Consider the following 23,718-nt stretch of genomic DNA (forward strand, 5'->3'; position numbering starts at 1 on the left):
TTAAAGTTTGTTTATTCCAGATTCAGTGTTTAAGCAAAATTTAAGTTTGTTGTCAGTGATAAACTTTAACACTACATTTCTGCAGAAAAGGGAAACATGCACATCGCAGTGATTTTGTGAGCCCTCGACGTTGTCCTAATTTTTAATTTTGGGCCACCATGAATTTGAGTTTGACACCCCTGATGTAGAGGATTTCAACTCCTGTCTGACAAGCTTTCATTTAATCCAGAGGTGGCAAAAGTACTCAGACTCTTTACTTAAGTAGAAGTACAGAAATGTCTCTAGTATAAAAGTACTAGTACTGATGAAAATCCTTAAGTTAAAAAAGTACAGACTCAGTAGTTTATTTAAAGTCCCTCTAAAGTGAAAATAAATGTCTTTGACACCCTACAGAAACCAATGTTGTTAACAACCTTTTCAAATGTAAATGATTACAAAAATTGCCAAGGACATAAAATGAGGCTTCAGAATCATGACAAACCAAGCGACTGTCTCCGCTCTCAAATGCTGCGTCAGTAACTGTCAGTTAATTACCTCTGCTACGACCTGGAAAAATGGATGCTACTTCATCGAGCATCTTTCTTATGCCGACGCGGCGCAAAATTAGATGTTTGCGCCGTGAAAATACATTCACTTAAAGCCTCCAGTGGCTTGAATGTATCCCACCGGGTCATTGAGACTAAATTAAAACTGATACTAAAAGAGTCTTGTAAAAGCAAAGCTACTGATTCAACTCTTTTACTTAAGATGAAAAACCACAGACTCTGACATGTGCTTAAAGTACAGTTATATACAGTACAATGGCCTATTCATTTTGATAACCGTACAAGGGGAAAAAAACCTCTGCACAGAAAATAGTTCTCTCTTTTATTAACTTGCACCGTACTCGTATTGTGAAGGAGATAAAAAAAAATCACTTGACACAACTACATACAGGATAGTCAGGACTGAACTGACAAGTGGTCCTGGGTGAACAAAACCAAACAACATAACGAATTAACTAATGATAAGTGGAAAAAAATACACCTTACCTGTTGAATGTGTTTCTTTTGCTGTTGTTGTACAAAACAACACATTGAAAAACCGTAACAGCTTGTTATGGCAAAGTAAGGAGAACACAATTTAAATATATCTGTTTTCAAAAGTTAGGAAGTAGAGGTAGAAAGTCTTCAGAAATATAAATACTCAAATCATGTGTAGTACAGTAACAAAGTATTTGTTCTTTGTTACTTCCCACCATTGATGACGAGATGTTTTATTTCAAAATCAAAAGTTTTTCCTCCGCAGTCCTCCTGCCCTTCATCTCTCTTCTCGGAGATGAAGGGCCTTCCCCTCTGTGTGAAGCCTTTTCCGGCTCTTTCCGTCTATCCCCCACTGTCGGAGCTCCGTGCACTCTGCGCAACTCTCGGCTGAGTCAGGCGGCCGTACGACAACGCCGTCATAAACTGAAACATACAGCACGCAATCCCGCTTTACAGAATTGAACAGCGAGTAAAGGCTATTAAAGACATGTTGAGTTAAGGCATCTACATCCAGGTGTATCCCAAAGCAGTGTTGCTGTTTTTCTTGTTGGTTGGTTTGTTTGTTTGTTTGTTTTTTCACTTTTGGGGTGTGGACATATAAAACATCTTACAACAGTTGAATCATACCACTTCAATATATTTCTCTTCTTGCATTTCAGAAAGAGCACACACACACACACAAAAAAACATAAATACTGTAGGTGAGGAACGGTTCCACAGAAAAAAAAAAAAAAAAAGTGTATAGGTGAATTCCATAATCGCGGGGAGGGGTGGGGAGTGGTGGAAAACAAAGAAAACATGGTAATAACAAAAGTGACACTTACTGCGACCAATAAGAGGAGACCCAACATCATGCCTATCATTATGTATAAATGATTGGTCAAGCCTCCAGCCCACAAAGGACCCAAGATGGTGGCCAGGCCCCCGACTGATCGTCTTACACCTTGGCTAAACCCTTTTGGAGACACCAGAACACAATTCATTCCCATTATTATTATTACTTTTTTTTTTCATTTTTCATTAGTCTACTATATGGAAAATCCCTATACTATAGTGATTAGGAGTAACTGCGTTCGGAATCATTCACTCCTTTCCCTATTGCCTACTCACTGTAATATACATATTTTTCGTGTACTGTTTACCGACCTATATAGTCTACACTATATATATTTTCAAAAATAATATTACTGTGGTTTCGCTACGTGTGTGCGGCCAAGGTCACCTTGTGTTTTCTCCGCTGTGACTTTGGAGAAGAGAGACACCTGAGACACTGCCACAAACGGGAGCCCCAACAGCTGCAGGAACACTCCAATAATGAAGGCCGACAGCTTCCACTCGTAGCTGCCTAGAAGGCAAGGGAAGGCAAGTTTATTTGTAAAGTAGTCTCTTATTTTTCTACCCTCCTTTGCTTTGTCGATAGCGTACACGATTTAGCAGTGATGATTTTTGTTTCGTACGTACAGTAATTCAACAAATGTAAATATTGTGAATAGTATCTATACAGTACTTTTCCAGCTCACCTGCAGCCCTAATGAGGACAAGCAATACGGATTTATTTATTGAATGGATGGATGTAGAGTTTAGTTGTTGTTGTTTTTTTTTTTTTTTTGGTTTAAAGAATATAATAATAATAGATTAACATGTTTTTTTTGTTTTTTTAATTTAGAATGATTTCTTATCATAGCAGGGGTATCTGTGTTGATAGTACATTGCTATTGGAATATAAAAAATGAGTGAAAGAGAATGCTGTACTGTAGTTTTTGTGATAGGCATCTAAAAATGCCACAGCCAGATTTTTTTTCGCATTAAATTCAAATAAAAGCAACATGATATTATTGCAAAAAAATAAAAAAATAGCATTTTCCAGGAACAATCAAAATGCAGCTGAGAAACCTACAGTGGATATAAAAAGTCTACATACCCCTGCTTAAATGAGGTTTTTGTGATTTAAAAAAGACGCACAAAAATTATTTCAAAACGTTTTCCACCATTAATGTGACCTGTATTCTGTACAACTCGATTTTGTGTGTGTGTGTGTGTGTGTGTGTGTGTGTTCTGGTCCGATGTGACCAAGATTAAACTTTTTGGTCATAATTCCTGGCGCAAACACAGCACTGCTCATTACCAAAAGAACACCATGCTGACAGTCAAGCATGGCGGTGACAGCAGCAGCATGCTTTGGGGTTGTTATTCTTCAGCTGGAACTGGAGCCTCAGACAAAGTGGAAGGAATTACAAACAGTTTGAGATAGCAGTCGGTGTTAGCACAATATCTTCAGCCGTCCGCTCGATAGCAAAAATAATGACAGGAAAAGCTTACTAGAAGAGCTGAACTACATTCGGTGTTGATCAGAGGCACCTGTGTGCTGACTCCTATATAACATGCGTTTGAATGTGTGGGCGGCACGGTGGCCGACTAGTTAGAGGGTCTACGTCACAGTTCTGAGGACCGGTCTTCAATCCCGGGCCCCGCCTGTGTGGACTTTGCATGTTCTCCCCGTGCCTGTGTGGGTTTTCTCCGGGCACTCCGGTTTCCTCCCACATCCCAAAAACATGCATGCTAGGTTAATTGAAGACTCTAAATTGCCCGTAGGTGTGAATGTGAGTGCGAATGGTTGTTTGTTTGTATGTGCTCTGCGATTGGCTGGCAACCAATTCAAGGTGTACCCTTCCTCCTGCCCGAAGATAGCTGAGATAGGCTCCAGCACGCCCGCGACCCTAGTGAGGAGAAGCGGCTTAGAAAATGGATGGATGGTTAACAAAGTTATAAAAGGGTGTGCACACTTGTGCAACCACATTATCTCAGTTGTTTATTTTGACTTCCCCTCTCAAAAATAAAAAGAAAATAATTTTAAAAATGTCAATTAAGTTGTAAAGGTTACAGGTCACACTAATGGTCGAAAAAGGTTTGAAATTGTTTATCTTGGTTTAATTTTTTTTATCACAAAAAAATGTCATTTGAACAGGGATTTGTAGACTTGTGAAATCTCAGTGGTAAATGTCAGTTATTTACTTTCTGATAGACTGTGATCTTTTATTCACTTCTCCAGTCCTTCCCTTGTCCACAAATATTTTGGCAGGAACACAAAGAGCTCTATCTGAAAACGAAACCTCTGCCAAGCTCCCATTTTTTGTTCAGGGATGCTCTGCATCACGCACATGTTTGTGTGAATGTGTGCCCACTCAAAAATCTTGGATGTTCCTCTCTCAAGTGAAAGCCTGTAATCTCATTTTCAAAATGCAATTTTATCAATCAGACATGCTTCTAAATGGTCCGAGACAAAATCACATTTGCAGGTACGTCAACATTGAGATTGGTTTCTTTGTTTTGCTGTTTCAGCTGTAACAAATAGTTTACAAATGTATGATATGCTTTAACAAATAGCATTCTGGTCTAACAAGATTACCGTAATCCCTTTATATGTACTCAGGCAATTTCCCGCCCCGGCACCTGTCGTTTGTCATCACAGTGATAAACGTGACACGCCGAGGCAGACTCACATCGACATGGAGACACGGGATCCAGTTTGCCTCAGTGAGCTCCAGATGGCCTTACAAATGCTGAGTGATATCATTTACAGAGCACAGCCACTAAAGTAGGCGGTTCGCAAATGTTTGGGAGCCAGGATTTTTTCCAAGGTCCCTCTTATAATCCTAACGGCAATTAAACAGAACGACCATGTGCACCCCTAAATGTTGCTTAGTTTCCAGAAAAAAAAAAAGTTGTAATGTTAGAATCACAAGTTCGTATTTGTTTTAGAGGAAAAAGTGGTAATGATTTGAGAACAGAGACATATTCTTCAAGAAAAAAAATCATGTGGCATCTATAGGCATTAGGGGTTATGCCCAACCAACCAACAAAAACAGGTTGAAGCACTTCCTTCCGGTTTAAGTGACGAGTGGAACTCCATGGCGGGAGATCGGGATAAAGCACCCATAGGAACTTCAAACATCTACAATGTCTTTCTTTTGCACAAGACTTCAAGACAGCATGTGGAGGGTCCAAGAGGATTTTGCATGCGCTTGTCTTTGTTCTGGCAGCGTGCAAGTTCTCAAGGGTGGGTAGGGGGGTACCGATGATTTTTTCGGCAGATCGTCCGTTGCAGTCGGAGTTTGTCCTTTTTTGTGGCAGTACCAAAACAGACTGTGATGGATGAACACGGCACTGATTCGATGACTGCTATGTAGAACTGCCACAACAGCTCCTGTGGCAGGCCATGCTTCCTCAGAAGCCGCAGGAAGTACATCCTCTGCTGGGCCTTTTTGAGGATGGAGCTGATGTTGGTCTCCCACTTTAGTACACCTGAGAGACTGTCAGTTAGTTACCTCTACTACAACCTGACAAAATGGATGCTACTTCATCTCACGTCTTTCTTATGCCTATGCATAACTACATGTTTTAGCCGTGAAAATATATCCACTTTAAGCCCTAGTGGCTGGAATATATCCTAACGAGTCATTGAGACAACGAGGCACTCTAAAGTGATCACACTAGCGCGGAACCCTGGTTCCCATGCTGGCTGTCAAGTCAAGCTTTTTCCCCTCCCCTTCTTTCCCCTCATCGCGGTTTGACATTTCTCACAGAGGCCTGCGCGACTCATGGCCAACAACAAGGCACTCTAAAGGACTAATTGAAGGGAAGATGCATTTTAGGGGTGTAAGCATAGCAATCAGCTAACTAACTGCATATCGCAATTGTGCCAGATAATTGATGATGCAATGAAAGTTGCTCAAGCTCTAATATAGTGGGGGTGGGTTGACTTATGCTGGATGCCAAAGTGTGTCACTGGAAAACTGAAATAGTGATAAATATTTTAACGCTTAAGGGCCACGATTGATTTCTACATAGTTCTCAGTCTTTGCACATTTTCAGGAGTTACTTTCAAACATGTGATGTATTTAGAAACAAATCTCTGAATTCACTTTACAGAAATACAAAATATATATACAAAACGGATACTAAATGAGTCTTGTCAAAGCAAAACTACTGATTCAACTCTTTTACTTAAGATGAAAAACCACAGACTCTGACATACTTAAAGTACAGCTGTATACAGTACAATGGTCTATTCATTTTGATAACTGTACAAGGGGGAAAAAAATCTCTGCACATAAAATATTATTAACTTGCACAGTACTCACATTGTGGAGGAGAAAAAAAATCACTTGACACAGCTAAATACAGGATAGTCAGGACTGAACTGACAAGGGGTCCTGCATGAACAAAACCAAACAACATAAAAAAAAAGGTTAAATTAGCTTAGCTGAAGTCCACGAACAGGATCCTAGCGTAGGTCCCCGCACCGTCGAGGTGTTCTAGGATGAAGTGCAGTCCATTTTGAATGCATCTCCGCCGACCTTTTTGCTCGGTAGGCAAACTCTGCCAACGGTGCCATTTTTCCCTGTCGCTTCCTTATTGGTGAGTCATGAACACTGACCATACCTGATGCAAGGGAGGCCTGCAGTTCTTTAGATGTTGCCCTGGTTTCCTTTGGGACCTCCTGGATGCGTCGTTGTTGTGCTCTTGAGCTAATTTTTGTAGAACAGCCAGTCGTGCGAAGGTTCCCCACTGTTCCATGTTATCTCCATTTGAGGATAATGGCTCTCACCGTGGTTCGCTGGAATCCTAAAGCTTTAGAAATGGTGTTGAAACCCTTCCCAGACTGACAGATTTCTAGTCTGTTCTTGAATTTCTTTAGATCGTGGCATTTTGTTGCAACTTTTTTAGCCAACTTCATTTTGTCAAACGGGCTCTGTTTAAGTGATTTCTTGATTAGCAGATCTGGAGGTAATCAGGCTTGGGTGAGATTGGCTCAAAAATTGTGACTAACCACAGTTAATTCATGATTTAACAAGGGGGCTCATTACATTTTCCACACAGGGTCATGTAGCTTTTTCCTCAACAAATAAAACCATAATTTAAAAACAGCATTTTATGTTTACTTGGGTTATCTTTGTCTGATATTTGCATTTGTTTGATGATCTTAAACATTAAAGTGGGGGGAAACTTTGCAAAAATACCAATACCAATACCTTTTCACAGCACTGTATATGTGTTGCCTGGGCCGGTTAGTACCTCGGAGGTTGCAGAGGAACACGAGGCACCAGATACAGGCGGTGCAACAGATGACCAGGCCCACAGCCAGCACTGCACGGTCGGCCACCTTCCCGCTCAGCCAGCGAACAAAGAGGAAGCCCAGGATGACTTCCACCCCACACAGGCTGTACATCACACTGTTGCCCAACTCGTCGAAGCCGAAGTAGCGTTGCGTCAGAGGAGTCACCATGGTCTGAAACATATGGTTACAAAGGCATGAAATGCTTTACTCAGTGAAAAGGAGGACGCCCGCATGAGAGCAATTCTTCGCGTTTTTTCTATTTTCATACTAACCAGATGGCGATCCTGGTCAATGTAAGACCATTTTGTCAAAGTAGTTTAACGCTTCATCTGTAAAAGTAGAACCAAGGGGCTGTTCAAAATGGATTATGCATGCTTCACTATGAAGCACCAACTAAAAGGAGTTCTGCCAGTCAATCAGTGAAGGGTGATAGCCAGAATACTGCATATCATATTTTTTTTCCTCGAGTGTGAAAAAAAAAAAAAAAAACAGATACCGCGAAGAAGCGGGGTGTTCCGCCAATAACGGGGGATAAGTTCCCCCCGAAAAATTTGAGAATCGGTTATACCATTAATAATTGATGATCATTATAATGACCATGAAGAATAAAAAAAAATACTCCTGAAAACAACCACAAATATAATAACCACACAAGTATTTGTACCTCTGCTTAAGTAGACAGTGTGAGTACATTTGACACCTCTGGTTAAGTTATAGTATGTGGTACAAGTACTTGATGTTCTTTTTTTCCGAGATTCTGAATGTGCTTCACATCAGCTGAATTCTGAGAATGACGGCTCTGTTACTCATATTGATCTATTTTTTGGGTCGGAATGAGGCTCCGACTGCCTAAAACAGCGTGAATTGTGGACTTTGGGGGATTCGGGCTGATGGGTGCGGGCTGTGTGGCAGATCTCACCTCCAGCGCAGTCTGATTGAAGAGAGTGATGAACTGAGCTGTGAGAAGAACAATCACCTCCTCCCTCAGGAACTCTAAAGGATGAAAAACAAAAATGACAGAGAGCTGCACTGAGCATCCAAAGAGGGAAAAAATATCATAAAATCAGCTCAAGTGCTACCATTAAATTGAAAGCTTAAACTGGCAATTTATGCCGAGAAAAGGAGAAAAAAATAGTTGGTGAGTTACGATTGAAGAGGCAGGCTGTGCACAACTTGGCCCGTCAATGTTTTCCGTGGGAGATTAATGGCTTGCTTGTTTTTCCTCTGTCCAAAATGCAATAAAGACAAGAACAAAGTGTATTCTAATCAATTCCAAATTTTGAGTTTATCTTCTCCAGAAGGAATTGTTGAAAATGGATTTGGATAGGAGGGAAAACTGAGCTACGCTTGCTGCTAAATTTGGATGTGTATAAGCCAGATGGCTGAAGGGAACTGCTTGGTATTACAGTTCTGGATGCACACATGCTTTCTATGTGACTTTACAATCAGTGAAAAATGTACAGTCACTCAACACATTATTTACACCTTCACATCTAATCTATAATGAGATTGAATACGGTGTCAACCGTTGCTTCTATAATCCAATCCAAGTGTGTTTATAGAGCACGTTTACAAACAATAGGGTTGACTAAGGTGCTGTCCAATTTATTTGAAACACACACAATATAATAAAGATACAGTGGTGGCTTGAGATATGAGTTTGATTTATTCCGTGAGTACGCCCGTAACTCAAAACACCCTATTTCAAATGAATGGAAATGCTATTCATCTGTTTCAGCCTCCCCTAAGAAAAACATACAAAAAAATGTTTGGAATGTGTTCTTTAAAAATGAAACGAACATTCTATGATATTGTCAAAGGAGAAACCACAGCTTGTTGCTTGGTGCTCATTTGTTTCCCGACCCAACGACCTCACTTGCAGTGGCGATGCGATTCGAGGATTTATTGCCATTACAATGATGTACTGCGTTATTAATAGATGTAGCCTTTAGTAATAGAAGTGTTCTTTCTAGATTGTATAACTTAATACAGCCCTTACCTAATTAAATAGATCTAATAAAATAAGCATGATCTGGAAAAGGTTTCTGGTTGGAACATACTTGTGTATTACAAAAATGTCATGTACAGTAAAGTAATTGCTACTTTTAAAAGCTCCTCATGACACTCAAATTGATTCACAATGAAGGATTTATTTGGTTACATTGAACAGTGAATAGTTGCTAGTTAATCCACAGTTTAAAGAATAGAAATGTATGCCTCACCAAATGCATAAAAGTACGATACAAGGACTTTATTTTTTTTCTTGTCTGTCCAAAGGATCTGAAGAGGTGTTGGGCCTCAGCTATAAAGTGCAGACACTGATGTTACCGAAGGCAGAGATTCAAGTACAGAAATAGAATGCCGTACAAGTCATTTTAGAGTAATGGCATCTTTTCCGTAAGAAAGGGAACGGCGCTTCCTAAAAGTGCCACCACACTTTTTGAATTTTATTTTAGTTTTTTAACCTTCGTTACTATTGACAGACCTTAACAATTGACCTGATTTACAATAGGATGAATGTCCTGTTTCCATGCTGATATGGAAATTGTGTGACAATTGTTTCCATATCAAGACATTTGGCCCTGCGAGACTAGATATTTTAGATTCTTAAGCCATTCAAGTAGCAGTCTGTTAGTTGTTAGTTGTCAGTTAGTTGTTCTTGTGCGTTTTGATTGATTTAAGGGCAGAGAAACGTCTTTCACTGGAGGCAGTCCTAATTGGAGTAACTAATGAAATCTTGTTAAGTCTAAATAGTTCATGAAAACCCCACCATAGCTAGTTTTCGTGTCACATAAATATTAATGCACTAACCCCTTGACGGTTTACTACCACTGTATTGTAATAATTTTATAGTCACTTTTAGAAGGTTAAAGAGTTCACAGTATGATTATTGTTGTTATAGTTTGCTATTTGGGGCAGCACGGTGACCAAGTGGTCAGCACGTCTGCCACACAGTTTGTCGATTCTCAGTTAGGCTTTCGTGTGTGGATGTTCTTGCCGCGCTTGTGTTGCGTGGAAAACCATTGCAAAATTAGGCACAGTTTTAACATTAATGATGCGCTTAAATATAGGAATTAAAAAAAAATCTCTACTTAAATCATGACTTAAATATTTGTGTATTGTGCATAAAAGTTGTAGCTAAACATTTTTATTTTTTAAGCAAACAGTTCTTAAAGAATAAATGCAAAAGTATTAAATATTAAAGTTAAATACAACTGAACAGTGGTTAGGCAGTGATTCTTTCGCATACCACTAAAGCGAGCCCACGTATCCACACTGAGAATCACTGGACTACACAGTATGGCATTACCAGACTTTACCAGACATTACTAGACTAGCAACCCTTTATTGCGCAGTGACTTTTTTTTTTTTTTTGTCAATGTCTTTATGGCACAAAAGTGTTCTCTGTCAATTGACTGTCTGTTGTCGTACTAGAGCGGCTCAAACTACCGGAGACCAATTCCTTGTGTGTTTTTTTGGACATACTTGGCAAATAAAGATGATTCTGATTCTGATTCTGATAACGATGCCTGTGTGGGTTTTCTCCGGGTTTCCAGTTTCCTCCCACAACCCAAAGACATTCGTGGTAGGTTGATTGAAGACTCTAAATTGCCCGTAGGTGTTAATGTGAGTGCGAATGGTTGTTTGTTTCTATGTGCCCTGCGATTGGCCGGCGACCAGTTCAGGGTGTACCCAGCCTCTCGCCCGAAGATAGCTGGGATAGGCTCCAGCAGGCCCGTGACCCTAGTGAGGATAAGTGGAACGGAAGATGAATGAATTAATGAATGATGAGCACATTCCATGTAGTTTGGACCAATGAACAAAGCTCTCCCTCCACCCTACGGAGCGAAACGTTTAAGCTGTAGAGTGCTGCAGACTCACATTAGACAGAAAGTTACTGCAGAGCCTTCTGCTGCTGCAATGACTGTCTAAAATCAACCCTCTTTCAGAACTAAACAAGAGTGGACTGTTGAATCTATGACTGTATTCAGAAATAAGATCAATAATAAAAAGCTCGCTTGTTGATAGGAATGCAAATGCTCCCTTGTTTTGTTGCAGAATATTCCAGCCTGGTCGTAACTTTTCCCTCCACAAGAAAATCAATAGAAGAACGTTGAGCGAGCGCACGACCGTTTCTTTCTCCATTTCGAGTCGACACAGCATGCGTAGTCAATAAAGGCGCTGTGCTGTCCGTCTAGCTGTTCCTTTACCACATTTTCACAGAATGAAAGAATCAATATCAGGGTTTGATACATGCACAAATTCCGTACAATACACACACGCGCACTAACTTACAGTATGGAATATAGATAATCAATGCAAGCTTTCAATGGCTGTTTACATGTAAACTGAGACTAATCTTGCAGGGTAAGTTTTCCCAACCTTTATTGAGCCAAGGCACATATGTTACATGAGAAAAAAAAGCTCACAGGACCCTACCGGACAAAAATGGCACATAAAATATATATATACAGTATACTGAAGTAATGCTGATCTCGTCTCAGTTTTCTCACAAATTTACTCAGTGTGAAATCTGGGCCTGTTTAGTTCAACAGAAAGCTATTATTCTCTTGTATGAATGGCAGCAGGTGGATACAAAGGTTAATTGTACCTTCTGCCAACTACTGGAAGAACATTAATTATTCTGCCTGATACGATACTTCGCTAACACAGATAGATGGACAAAGATACAAGATTTGTTGTAAATAAAGTCATTTTTGGGCCAAATAAGACTTTAATTCATTCACTTGTGCTTGTTTAACGACTTCACATAAATTAATGGGGACTACTGGGTAAACTAGAATAACAATAACTATAGACAGTCTGGAAAGTAACACTGTTCAAATGGAAGGTTTTTGTGGTGTAAAGAAAATGAGCTCAAGTGAAATCATTGCAAAACTTTTCCTACAGCGATCGTGACCTATAACCTGTGCAACTCAATTGATTTTTTTTCTTTAATCTTTTTGAGAGGGGAAGTAAAAATAAACAACTGAAATAATGTGGTTGTACAAGTGTGCACACCCTCTTATAACTGAGGGCGTGGCTGTGTTCAGAGTTAATCAGTCACGTTGAAACTCACGTTTAATGAGAGTTACCACACACCTGCCACAATTTAAAGCGTGTCTGATTAACCCCAAATAATTTTAAGCTGTTCTAGTAGACTTTTCCTGACATTTTTTTGCTTTCGAGCAGAAGCCTGAAGGTTTTGTGCTAACACTGACCGCTAATTGCAACTGTTCATAGTTCCCTTCACCTTGACTAAGGCCCCATTTCCAGCTGAAGAAAAACAGCCCCAAAGCCTGATGCTGCCACCACCGTACTTGACTGTAAGCATGGTGTTCTGTCGGTGATGAGCAGTGTCGTGTTTGTGCCAAACATACCTTTTGGAACTATGGCCAAAACGTGTGTTGTGGTTTGTTGTGACCATACTGCATTTTCCTGTATTTTTTTTTTATGGGCAATGTATAAAAAATACTGTATGTGTGTAATATTAACAGAATTAAAAATAAAAACATTTGTTTTGTAGTTTAACCCTTAAAATACCTCTCCCACACACTGTAGTCACTTTGACACTTATTTAAATACTTTTTGAACACAAGACACACACAAAAAATGCAAGCTTAAAAATGAATAAAAACAATTTTAACAGAAAGATCTGTATTACAGCAAAGGATCATTGCATTTTGTACGTATGATCTCAAATGTCACCTGTATGATCTAATTAGATTAGAATTAAAAATATCTAGTAATGTGCTACATGAACCCTCGGCAAAGGACGAGGTCAGGGGTTGTTAAAAAGTGGGAGATAATTGGATTCTATTTCTGTTGAACAGATTTCTGGATTTTATGTCTAAAATAAACATAAGCAAGAATATAATTTTAAAAAATAATAACATTGTAATACTACTGTTAGATATATTTTAGTAGTTATCATTTATTTGCTTAGCTTGCATTAGTATTATGGACAATATTTAGATAGAAAGATGTCTCGCCTTCAAGAAGATGACTCAGCAACATTTGATGGAAGGGCGCCTTGACCAAGGACGTGATCGGATGTGGTCGGGGACGGGACAGGTGTCGTCTGGTCCTATGTTTTGTGTTGTGTCTTAATGCTTAGAATATTATGTCTTGTAGAACCCTCCTATTTTTAAATAAATGTAGGAGCGACGGGGGAGATTGTTTAGAGCGTGTTGAGAGGCTGTAACCTGAACAATCTCCCATGCGCCCTCCTCATGAGTAAAATGACCAACGTCTTCATTCCTTTTGTGTTTATTCATTATAATGTTTGGTGAGATAAATCCAACAACTACACTCAACCCAAACATTTGTCAACACTTAAATTCTGGGTGATTTATAACCTTAAATTTAAAAAATATGTTTTATTTGTGTGAAGGATACAGCAAAGGATTACTCTATAATGCCACAGTTACACTTGCAGGATCGACGTGTATGTGTGTGCCAGGAAATATGTATGAAACAAATCTGAATTTGAATGGGAATAGGAATAATGTCTCTTTTTGCCTGAAATAAAGGAACAATGAATTCTAAAAGATGGTTACTCACCTCCACTCATGCTGAAGTTACCTAACGCTTTGGATCCAACTGAGGAGGCCTCGTGGAGAGTTTGCATTTCAGATGAAGTGGGGGACTCCAACCGGTTGGCGTTGACAGCTTTGTAAGTGTGCACCTGCATACCATCCGATCCAATCAGAGGCTCGACTTCATCCACCTCGTCTTCCTCCAGTTTCATGTCTATCATCAGGACTGCCCCCTCTGTGGTGTCAATGTCCGGTAAATCCCAGTAGATTGCCAGGACCACAAACTGGAGCAGCAACCACAACAAGCACATGAAGAGCTGTGAGGAAGAATTGGAAACACATTCAGGAAATACATACACAGCGTTGACCTTGACACAGCAATAACAAATTATTTTGCATTTTTACAGCATAATAATTCCTATTGTTCAAACAGTTACTATTGCACTTCATCCTTAATAATTTCCTAAAAAGAAGACAAATTGTAAAAAGATTTAAGCTGTTGATGCGTCGTTATAAATAGCTTTCAATGTGTTTATACATAATATAAGCAATTTGTTACGCATTTTGATCCCTTTACTCAATGTGAACCGAACCATGAACTTCAAACCAAAGTATGTACCGGACCGTGATTTCCTGTAGCGATTATACATGCATGTGCTGGTCCCACGGGGATAAATAAAGTTTTCTGAATCTGAATTTCACTGTCGTTACCAAGGGCAAGCAAGTTTGACACCACTGCATTAGAAGCGTGATATCAAATATTTTGTCTTTAAAAGACAAAAATGCTCAATTTTGATCGACACTGTCAATGAGATTCATTTCACATTATTTTTATTGCTATGTTTGTACAGCTGCATTGTCTCGTATTGAATTATTTATATTTCGCCTCTGTAGGTAGCTAAATGAGGTAAACAAGATTTGGGCGAGGCTTAGGGAGCCCAATAAGAAAATCTCAGCTCTGTAATGAATTATGGAAATTGGGACTTCTTGTGGAGAGCAGTTTGATTCAAAGCACAGCTGAGGTGCCCTTGAGCAATGCACCAAACATCAGATTACTCGAGGCCCATGCTTATGTACGGTATATGCAAATAAAATAAAATAAATTAAAAAAAAACATTGTAAAACTGTATTTGCCCTTGAGAGGATAAAATTATTGTTTTTCCTCTTCTAAATTATGCAGGAGAACAAAATGAAGTGTTGATCGATGCGTGTCGTTGAAGGTCTTAGCAACAAGTTATATTCTTACTCCAAGGGAGTAAAAAAGGACACGATTAAGTCTTTCTGCACAATCTCGCTGTGCTGATGACGTTTTGTGGGAACCTTAGATTATTGATCAGGATGCTGTTACCCCAGGAGATGTAAACTTGTTGACAACAAAGGGTCCAAGTTTGAAATTACACAGCCGCAGAAACAGGTTGAACGCCGGCCCTGGAGAGACAGGAGGAAGTTCTTTAAAGATGAGACAGAATAAGACAACAGCTCCACCTTGGAGATATTGTGTGTGTGTGTGTGTGTGTGTGTGTGTGTGTGTGTGTGTGTTACTTTTACGCATTGTTAACCCATTTAAAGTTTTAAAAATAGCTTGAGAACAAATTTATTAATGCTATTGAAGCTTAACTAGTACCTAGTAAAAACTGGTAAGTATTGTAAAACTCTGCCTCTTCGCTCACTCTTCGGGAGCCGTGTGACATTGCCTCACGTTGCCTCAGGATTGAAAGTCTGGATGTTTGTTTAGACAGTAAGTTGTGAAAATATTTAGGTACATTGAAGTAAGCCTGTTAAAAACGGATCGCTGTAATGCTTAGGTGCAGAAGGAACTGGTTAGCCATGAACGTAAGTGCGTGCATATTCATTTCTGCCAATCAATCTACTTTGTCAGCTTATGGTTTTATTCATTGCATCACTCATGGCTCTAAGACCTTTAAGAAAGAGTTTGGGGAAATGGTGCAACCACAGCCGTTCACTTTTGTGAATCATTAAGGTTTTGGGGGGTTGTGAACGCAGACTTTGATGTGAACAGCTCGCTGTTGGCGTGCTGGCGACGTGTCCTACAGTATAATAAATCAGCCATTTTTTAGCATATTGAACTAGTGATGCCCGCGACCGTACTGAGGATAAGCTGTAAAGAAAATGAATGGATGGATGAGCTAGTGATTGAAGATAATTTGGAGTATTCTTCCTCATTCCTCCATGACGTCAGCATTTTTCCGTCCTCTAATTAGTTGGTCAGAGCAAAACTCCATACAGCCAACTTTGAACAGCAAAAGACGTCTGTAGCAATCTGCACAGATTATTACATTTGTCTATCAGCATCTGCTGAGTATGATGTACTTTATTTCAATGTTTTATGTTTTTATCATGATATCAGATAAATATTGGTTCTGAACTGTACCAGAGGATGTATTCGGCACAGTTGTGTGCTGTTATATTGGATTTTTGCATCGTATTGATTATTTCTATAATTGCGACATGATAGTGGTGGATTAAGTCACCACTGAAGGCCTAGGTACCAAATACACGGCCCGCCAGTGGTATGTGTCTGCGGGGAGGCGACTAACCCACAAGTAGGCCAACTTGTCGACTGGCCATGATGGCCGCAAAGACACTGGCTCGTTCCTCTGGCCGGGTGCTCTGAGTCAGGAAACCGAAGATGGAGGATCCCGCTCCTACGCCGACACCTGAGAGGACGACAGCATCATCCTTCTGTTACACACGCCAAAGGTAGCCATAGGCAGCTGCTGCATTTACACGTGTATGTGTGTGTGTGTGTACGTGTGTGTGTGTCAAACCTGTCACAAGACGACTGCCTACTAACAGCCACTTGGAATAGCCGATAAAATACATGAAGTTACCTGGAAAAACAATGACAACTACCGTTAGGACCAAACGTGCATCCCCAGAGTGAAACAAACACATGACTTACTAAGGCAGCAGTGTACCAATGTACCCAAAAGACCGATTTCTCTGTGAAATATTGTTCACAAATCTGTCTAAATCTGCATTAGTGAGCACGTCTCCTTTGCTGAAATAGTCCATCGACCTCACAGGTGTAGCATATCAAGCTGCTTATTAGACAACATGATTATGGCACATTATCCTGAGGCCACCCACAATGAAAGGCCACTCTCAAATGTGCAGTTTTACTGAACTGGGAGTGTCCTGGGGGGTAGAGAAAACAAGTCAGGAACTGGTATGAATAAGCAGTATCAAAAATGGAATAGGAATCTTATACATTTTTTTTTTTTTTTTTTTTTTTTCATAATCCCTTGTTATGACCAGAAGATTGATTGGGGCCGGTGAAATATGGCCTCAGTCCTCTTCAATGGCTGTGCAAAGTTGCTGGATATTAGCAGGAACTGCACAACCCTGTCGTATGCGCCAGTGATTCTGAACTGGTGGGTCATGACCCAAAAGTGGGTCGCGGTCCCGTTTTGAGTGGGCCGCGGACAGTTTGTAAAACATTACATGGATTCAGTACAAAGGAGTACCAAGTTCCCTCAGTGAATATATTAGGTAAGCATCAGGAAGTGAAATTGCCGCATGCTGTAGCTGCTAGTTTACTCAGCCTCTGGCTAGCGGACATCATGGAGAATGGTAATTGAAGTGGACTTATATTGGTATACTTTTATATATATATATTTATACATATCATGGCAAGCAATAGGCTTTTGGCGGTACATCAAAATTTAAAACATTTAATAATATAATGTGCTGTAAATGTGTTTTCAGAGGCTATTTTTAAACAAAACATTCTCTGTAGTATTTTCAACTTCTCTAAAAGTGAGTCGCGGCTTTGCAACAATGTGGAAAATGCAGGTCGCAGGGTCACGACGCTTGAGAACCACTGGTATATGCTTATACAGAGATGCGTCATTCCCTTTCTCTGCCTCCATTGTTCCACGGCGCCAGTAAACAACAACAGCCAATTCTGTAACAACCAGACTTTGTCAACGGCATTCAAAGTGACAAATGGAAACTATTTTTGGACACATTTTTCAATCCCAACGGTCCGTTTTATCCGATATCCTTTCATATTGAGGTCCGTTTTATCGAGGGTCCACTGTGTAATGTACTTAGAACCAAATCTCTGATTTCACCTTACACTTTAATGTGCATTTTCTTTGATGAAAACACATCCCAAATTCCAACATGTACTATCCACATTGTAGTATCAGAATAGACTCAGGACCCCAGGTGACTGAACGATCACTATATCATGTAATTGTGTTCATGATTTCCAACTCACCAGCAATCTCAAAAAGATTGGCAAAAAGAATAATAGCCTTGGTGGTTCTGCTGCGGTCTGACCAGCAGCCAAACAGTGGTCCAGTGAGAAGCCCGCTTAGACTGAAAGCAGACAGACCCAGACCCAAGAAATATGGAGGCGCCTCTAGGATCTGGAGATATCGCCATATTGTAGGCAGAATGACAGCTGAAAACACCAGAAGGGGATCATTGAATGACCACAACAACGTGTGAATTATATGTCCGTAAAAGCTGAAGCAATCTCCTCAATGGGAGGATAGAGCCAACATTTCTCAATGTTTAGTCAATGCTCTAATGACGTTATTTTTAGAGATGGCAAAAGTACTCACACTGTACCACAAGTGAGTAGTATAAGTAAATGATGAGTAGTACAGAGACTAGTGAAAGAAAAGTGGCAAAAGGAGAAGTACTGATTCAACTCATTTAGTTAAGTCATCAGAAAATGTTAACTGAAAAATCTACTAGGTTACAGTAATGAAATATTTGCACTTTGTTATTTCCCACCAGTGGTTATTTTGAAGATCATGATGAACTTACCATATTCGATGCCGCTGAGCATAAATATTAGTCCAATGGTAAAAAATGTTAGATTCCTCTTCTGGAGATTATCCATAGTGCTGTGACTTTTTATGCAATGACCTCTGTACATGTGCAGCAGAAACACTGTGCAGTGGTAAAATCACATAATTAGACACACCACATGTCCGATTACACTGCCTGAGCCCGACCATAAAGGGAATTTGTTGCACCATTTGAAACAGTCCTTTTGGAGCATGATGAAAATAGAGATCATGTGTTGAATTTCCACGGGGTGTAGAATGAAAAGCTGGTCAGAGCACAACAAATCTGTCCAGTCTGAAATTACAGCAGTACTGTAGTCCACTTTCCATTTGGTATTTATGTTAAAGATGAAATTCTCTTAGAGTCACATCAGCGATGAAGCTCAGCGTCACGCTCAGGGCCTGATGATCAAGGAAATGTCTCGGGTTACCAGGCGAAGTCAAGTACATTGAGCTTTATACATTATTTATTTTGTTGTCTACAGTTTCATCAAACACACTGAGTAACTGATGGCAAAATCAGCATTGCCAGTAAAGTATCTGCTCCAAATGTAGTCCAGTTTCGTTCAGTTTTATGTTGACTGTGAGTTAAGCTTTGGCTCAAACACCTTCAATGGGCTGATTTGTGGATTTGTGCCTTTGCTGTTGGCTTAATCGAGTAGCACCAAGTATCAGGAGCATTATGGGCCAAGGTACATATTTTACATATAAAAAAAATTCACGACACACCACCCACAAAAATGTCACAAGAAGTATACCGAATCTTCATTATTTCAATTTATACGACAGTTACTTCCAAGCAAACAATTGGATTGGACAAGTGTCAGTGCATGAGTGATGATATATAGTACAAGAGCATTGGGACTTATAACTTTACATTTCACACAGTCTCACAGGTGTCCTTAGCCATTAATCTGGCCTACATCAACAGTCAATCTCTTATCTAACATTACTGTGGATTGTTAAAAACGTAGCTTTGCAAAGATGGGCATATTTCCAGAAATAACAATTGATTTAAACTATAAATTGTCTTGAGATGAGGATGAAGGCAAATAGAGAAGCCCAGAGATGTCACTGCTAAATGCCAGGTGTTTTCACATCGTTAATGACACATTAATGACACATTAACGACACATTAAGTGTACAAACAGTAGTAAACACACGGCCAATAGCATGACGTAACTAGCCCAACCACCCCAATCCAAACAACACAGCCCGTGGTGGCCCCAAATATTTGCACAGTTCTGTACCATTCTAAGATGGGCCCTCTTGCTCTGTTTCATTGCAGCTAACAAACCCAGGACACGGTTGAAAATCCTTGGCTATAGATGTCTCTAGCTCGCTCTCTCAGGCATAGTTAAAACAGCCACTCCTACTCAATCCATCTGTCTAACTCTTTTAGTGGACCCCTGGGCAGTTGGTTGTTTCACAAAAAAGACATGCTGGCAGAGGAGTTGGCCCTGAAAATAATTACTCTATATTACTTATTAAGGGCCGCCGGTCAGGAACACCACCTGCTCTCACTTTCATCACGTTATCTTTCGTTGTCTTACCATTGCTAATTCATACAATTTGTTCACTGTCCACAGCATTAGGTATGCTTGCACTAATCTAATCTGGTCAGCCATTCATTTTCTATACCGTTTATCCCGTTATGGGTCGCAGGGACCAGGAGCCCATCCCAGATGACTTAGGGCAAATGGCCAACTACACTCTGGACTGGTCACCGATCAATCACAGGGCACATGTAGAGGAAAACAACCACTCACACTCATAGTCACACAGTCAGTGAGTGGGAATACAGACGTTAGGCAAGTAAAACCATAAGTAACTTAATCTCATAATTACTGCAGTGTTTTCCAACCTTTATTGATCCCAGGCACATATTTTACATGAGAAAGATCTGATGGCACACCACCTAACATTAATGTCGCAAAATGTTCACAGTAAATTGGAACCCTAAAAATATCTCTCTATATCTAAGTAATATCTTTCGAAAAAAATAAATATCTATCTTCGTTCTCTGCTTACCATACATACCACCACTTGCACTCTCCGCTCCAGTCGTTTTATTAACCTCTTCGTTCCCAAAGTCCACACTACTTTTGGTCAATCTTCTTTTCAATTTTCTGCCCTCAACAACTGTAACACTGTTTTGAATCTTTTGTTCACCGTGTGCTATCATGTAATGTACCGTAATCCATTATGTAACTATGTAACTATATCCCACTGTACAGATTTTGATCTATATATTTGTATTTGCTTTTATTTTGCTTTGTTTTACTCTGCTGTCTGCTGCCAGGTAAACATTGCAAATGAAAATTTCATGTCACTTGCCTTCCTTGGATAAGTAAAAGTTAAATAAAATAAAATAAATAAAGATTAGTAATTGCCTATAGATGCCACACGATGGTGGCAAAGCACTGTTTTTCCATTAGACAAAGCTATGGACCGACTAAATGAATCTCCTCTCCTTAGTTCAACATAGTTACTTGGCACCAAGATGCCACCAGATAGCAACAAAGCAAAACAGGGAAAAGGTGAGGGTTTTGGGGGGGTTTTTTTGCGGAAAACAAAGAAAACTTCCACCACACTCCTAAAAAATCTGACCATAAAATTTGCGACTGTCCGACTGCGAATATGTGAGGGTTCACTGTAAGAAGAAATAATGATGGTTTTGTCTCATTTTACTCTCAGATTGACCAACTCAATGTGTTCTCTGGGCCTTTTTAGTTGAACACAAAGCTATTATTCTGCTGCATAAATGGCTTCAAGTGCCTACACGGATTAATTGTACCTTCTGCCATCTTGTGCAGGAGCATTTAATTGTTCTGACTGTCACTTTATGTGGCTGGCATAGAGAGGTCAACATAGATAGTTGATTTTTAGTAAATAAATGGGCATTTTCAGGCCAATTAAGTCAAATTGCATCATTTCCGGTGATTGAGAGTCATTGCGATATTACACAATTTTTGTTGAGGGGAGCACATGGTCCAAGAGAGCAGTTTATGGCAGTCTGCCAAATAAATCTCTTGAATCCAATTCCAACTGGCGTCTGTCTATTGCTGTTTCCAGAGAAAATAGGAAGTCAATGTAAGTTGGAAACACCAGCGAGGTTGTGATGATGTGATTGAGCTACATTCGAGAAACCCCTTTCCACAGCATCATCATGGTGTTAAAAAGGCAACTTTTCGAGGTATAAAGGCATTATTATTGCAACTCATTTATATTGACAGTAATATTTTTTACTACGTCTTTTGTCAACCAGTTTTTTTTCTGTCCTTAGATTAAATGCGACAGGTCAGCTAACACGCTGTGTTTAAAACAGCAGTTGGCCGTGGTGAAATAACAGTGAGTCAGTAGTCACAAAAACAAGAAGAAATCTGAGCCAAGAACTTGAAAAGAAAAAAAAGAAACAAAAGTAAAATGCAACAAAAATTATAGGAAAAATTCTGCCATGTATACAGTACTCCTGCACAAATTCAAGAGTTGCATCAATAATAACCTTGATATTGCTCAGTTTTGATGGTCACTCAGAGAGGAATAATCCATTTATCTATTTTCCATAGTGCAGTTCATCATTAGGGTGAACGGGAGAGCTGGAGTCTCTCCCAGCTGACTTTGGGCGAGGGGGGTACACCCTGAACTGGTTGCCAGCCAATCGGAGGGCACTAATAGACAAACAACCATTCACACTCACATACTGACCTATAGACAATTTAGAGTCTTTGATGAACATAACATGCCTGTTTTTGGAATGTGGCACGAAACTGCTCCTCAGAACTAACACTGGGCTGCCAAATCGAATTACACATGCATTTAAAACAACCACACAGCTTTGCCTCACGAAAATCCTCTTAGTTGGTTCAGGCAACGGCGAAAGTTTTTTGTTTGGCTTTCCAAGTGAAAACGGAATACGTGACCAGTGGATAGGGAAAGTCGATCAACAGGGGAAGAAACGTGGTCAGCTATGGGTGCCTAGCAAGCATTCCAAACTGTGCTGATCACTTCGAAACGGCGTGTTTTGAGAAAGACTTAGCAGAAAGCATTGGATACAGAGGCAGAGGCTGAAAGCAGCTGCAGTGCAAAACTATTTTTCCTATGGCCATCAGGACCTCAACCGCCAGCAACAGAACTAAATCTCAAAAAACAAGAGGTGAGCATTTCCGTGTATACACCTACGACTCAATTATGGTTACTATGCACTGTGGAGTAGGAAAAAAAGACCCACGCAGTGCTTTTCAGTACTGTCGTCTGTACTTTTGCCTATATGACAAGCCAAAAGACACATGGCAAAAACTCGTGTGTAGCATGCTATAACGCTACTCAAGTGAGGGGCACACAATATATAGGAATACTGCATACTATGTAAAAGCTTGTGCCATGTCACTGAAACATATATGAATATATAATACGTATAGTCGTGCTCAAAAATATTGGCACCCCTGGGGTGGTATTATTTTAAGCCATGACTGTATAAAAGACATTCTTTGGAGATACCGTCACATCGAGCCAGTGGCGACTCTCTTTTTCTGTTGTACAGCTGCCACTTGGCTGCTCGTCGTCGTCACCGTCAGGTTCCGACCTCCTGATCGGCTCCAACATGTACGCTTTGATGATGCCAAGTTCAGTTGGGTGCTCCTGTACGTCGAAATCCTCCTCCTCCTCATATTCCAACACGTTGCTCGGCATTCCGTGTAGAGTGTAGCACGCTGTGTTTGGCAATTGCAACGTCACTTCTGGTAGCCCTTGGGGTGGATAGAGTAACCACACCCCGGTGTCTTGAACTATGGGTATGTTCGGGGACGACTCAATATGCGTCATAAAAACCTCATTTTTAGCTAAACTATGGTTGAAAACTTGCTGGAAGTTACGTGCATTTATTACATAACATATATACAATGCAAATATGAATTTTAACTGACCCCATAACATCTTTGTCATCTGATCTTTAATGCTCAAAAACTATGCAAAAATTCATAGACATGCTAACAAATAGCATGGCAGTGTTGTGTGGCAGTGTTAGAATGTCTTAATTAACGCATATTTGAAGACAAAAGGTGCAGTAACACATGTAGAGAGCCAATATAACAATAGTATGTCGACGAATACATCCCTCTGCCATGCAATGACAAATACTATGACAGCTTATTGGGTCATCTACAGTAGTTGTGAAAGTCTTCTTGGTTTGTGTCAGCATGAATGTATTCCCC

The 23,718-nt window shown here is 40.0% G+C and overlaps 1 protein-coding gene across 1 annotated transcript; it reads right to left on the reverse strand.

Annotated features, from left to right (window-relative positions):
* Nucleotides 1-1,272: 1,272 nt before the first annotated feature.
* LOC133411167 (major facilitator superfamily domain-containing protein 8-like) lies at nt 1,273-18,762 on the reverse strand. Its single transcript, XM_061693144.1, has 11 exons — nt 18,483-18,762; nt 17,926-18,111; nt 16,469-16,531; nt 16,238-16,357; nt 15,028-15,107; nt 13,705-13,996; nt 8,060-8,133; nt 7,098-7,311; nt 2,245-2,367; nt 1,847-1,977; nt 1,273-1,445 (listed from the first exon to the last, which is right to left on the reverse strand). The coding sequence occupies exons 1-11, from the start codon at nt 18,592-18,594 to the stop codon at nt 1,365-1,367; spliced, it is 1,476 nt and encodes a 491-aa protein (XP_061549128.1). The 5' UTR covers nt 18,595-18,762; the 3' UTR covers nt 1,273-1,364.
* Nucleotides 18,763-23,718: the final 4,956 nt, after the last annotated feature.

This window comes from Phycodurus eques, chromosome 13 (genome assembly GCF_024500275.1).
Source record: "Phycodurus eques isolate BA_2022a chromosome 13, UOR_Pequ_1.1, whole genome shotgun sequence".
Classification (NCBI taxonomy): Eukaryota; Metazoa; Chordata; class Actinopteri; order Syngnathiformes; family Syngnathidae; genus Phycodurus; species Phycodurus eques.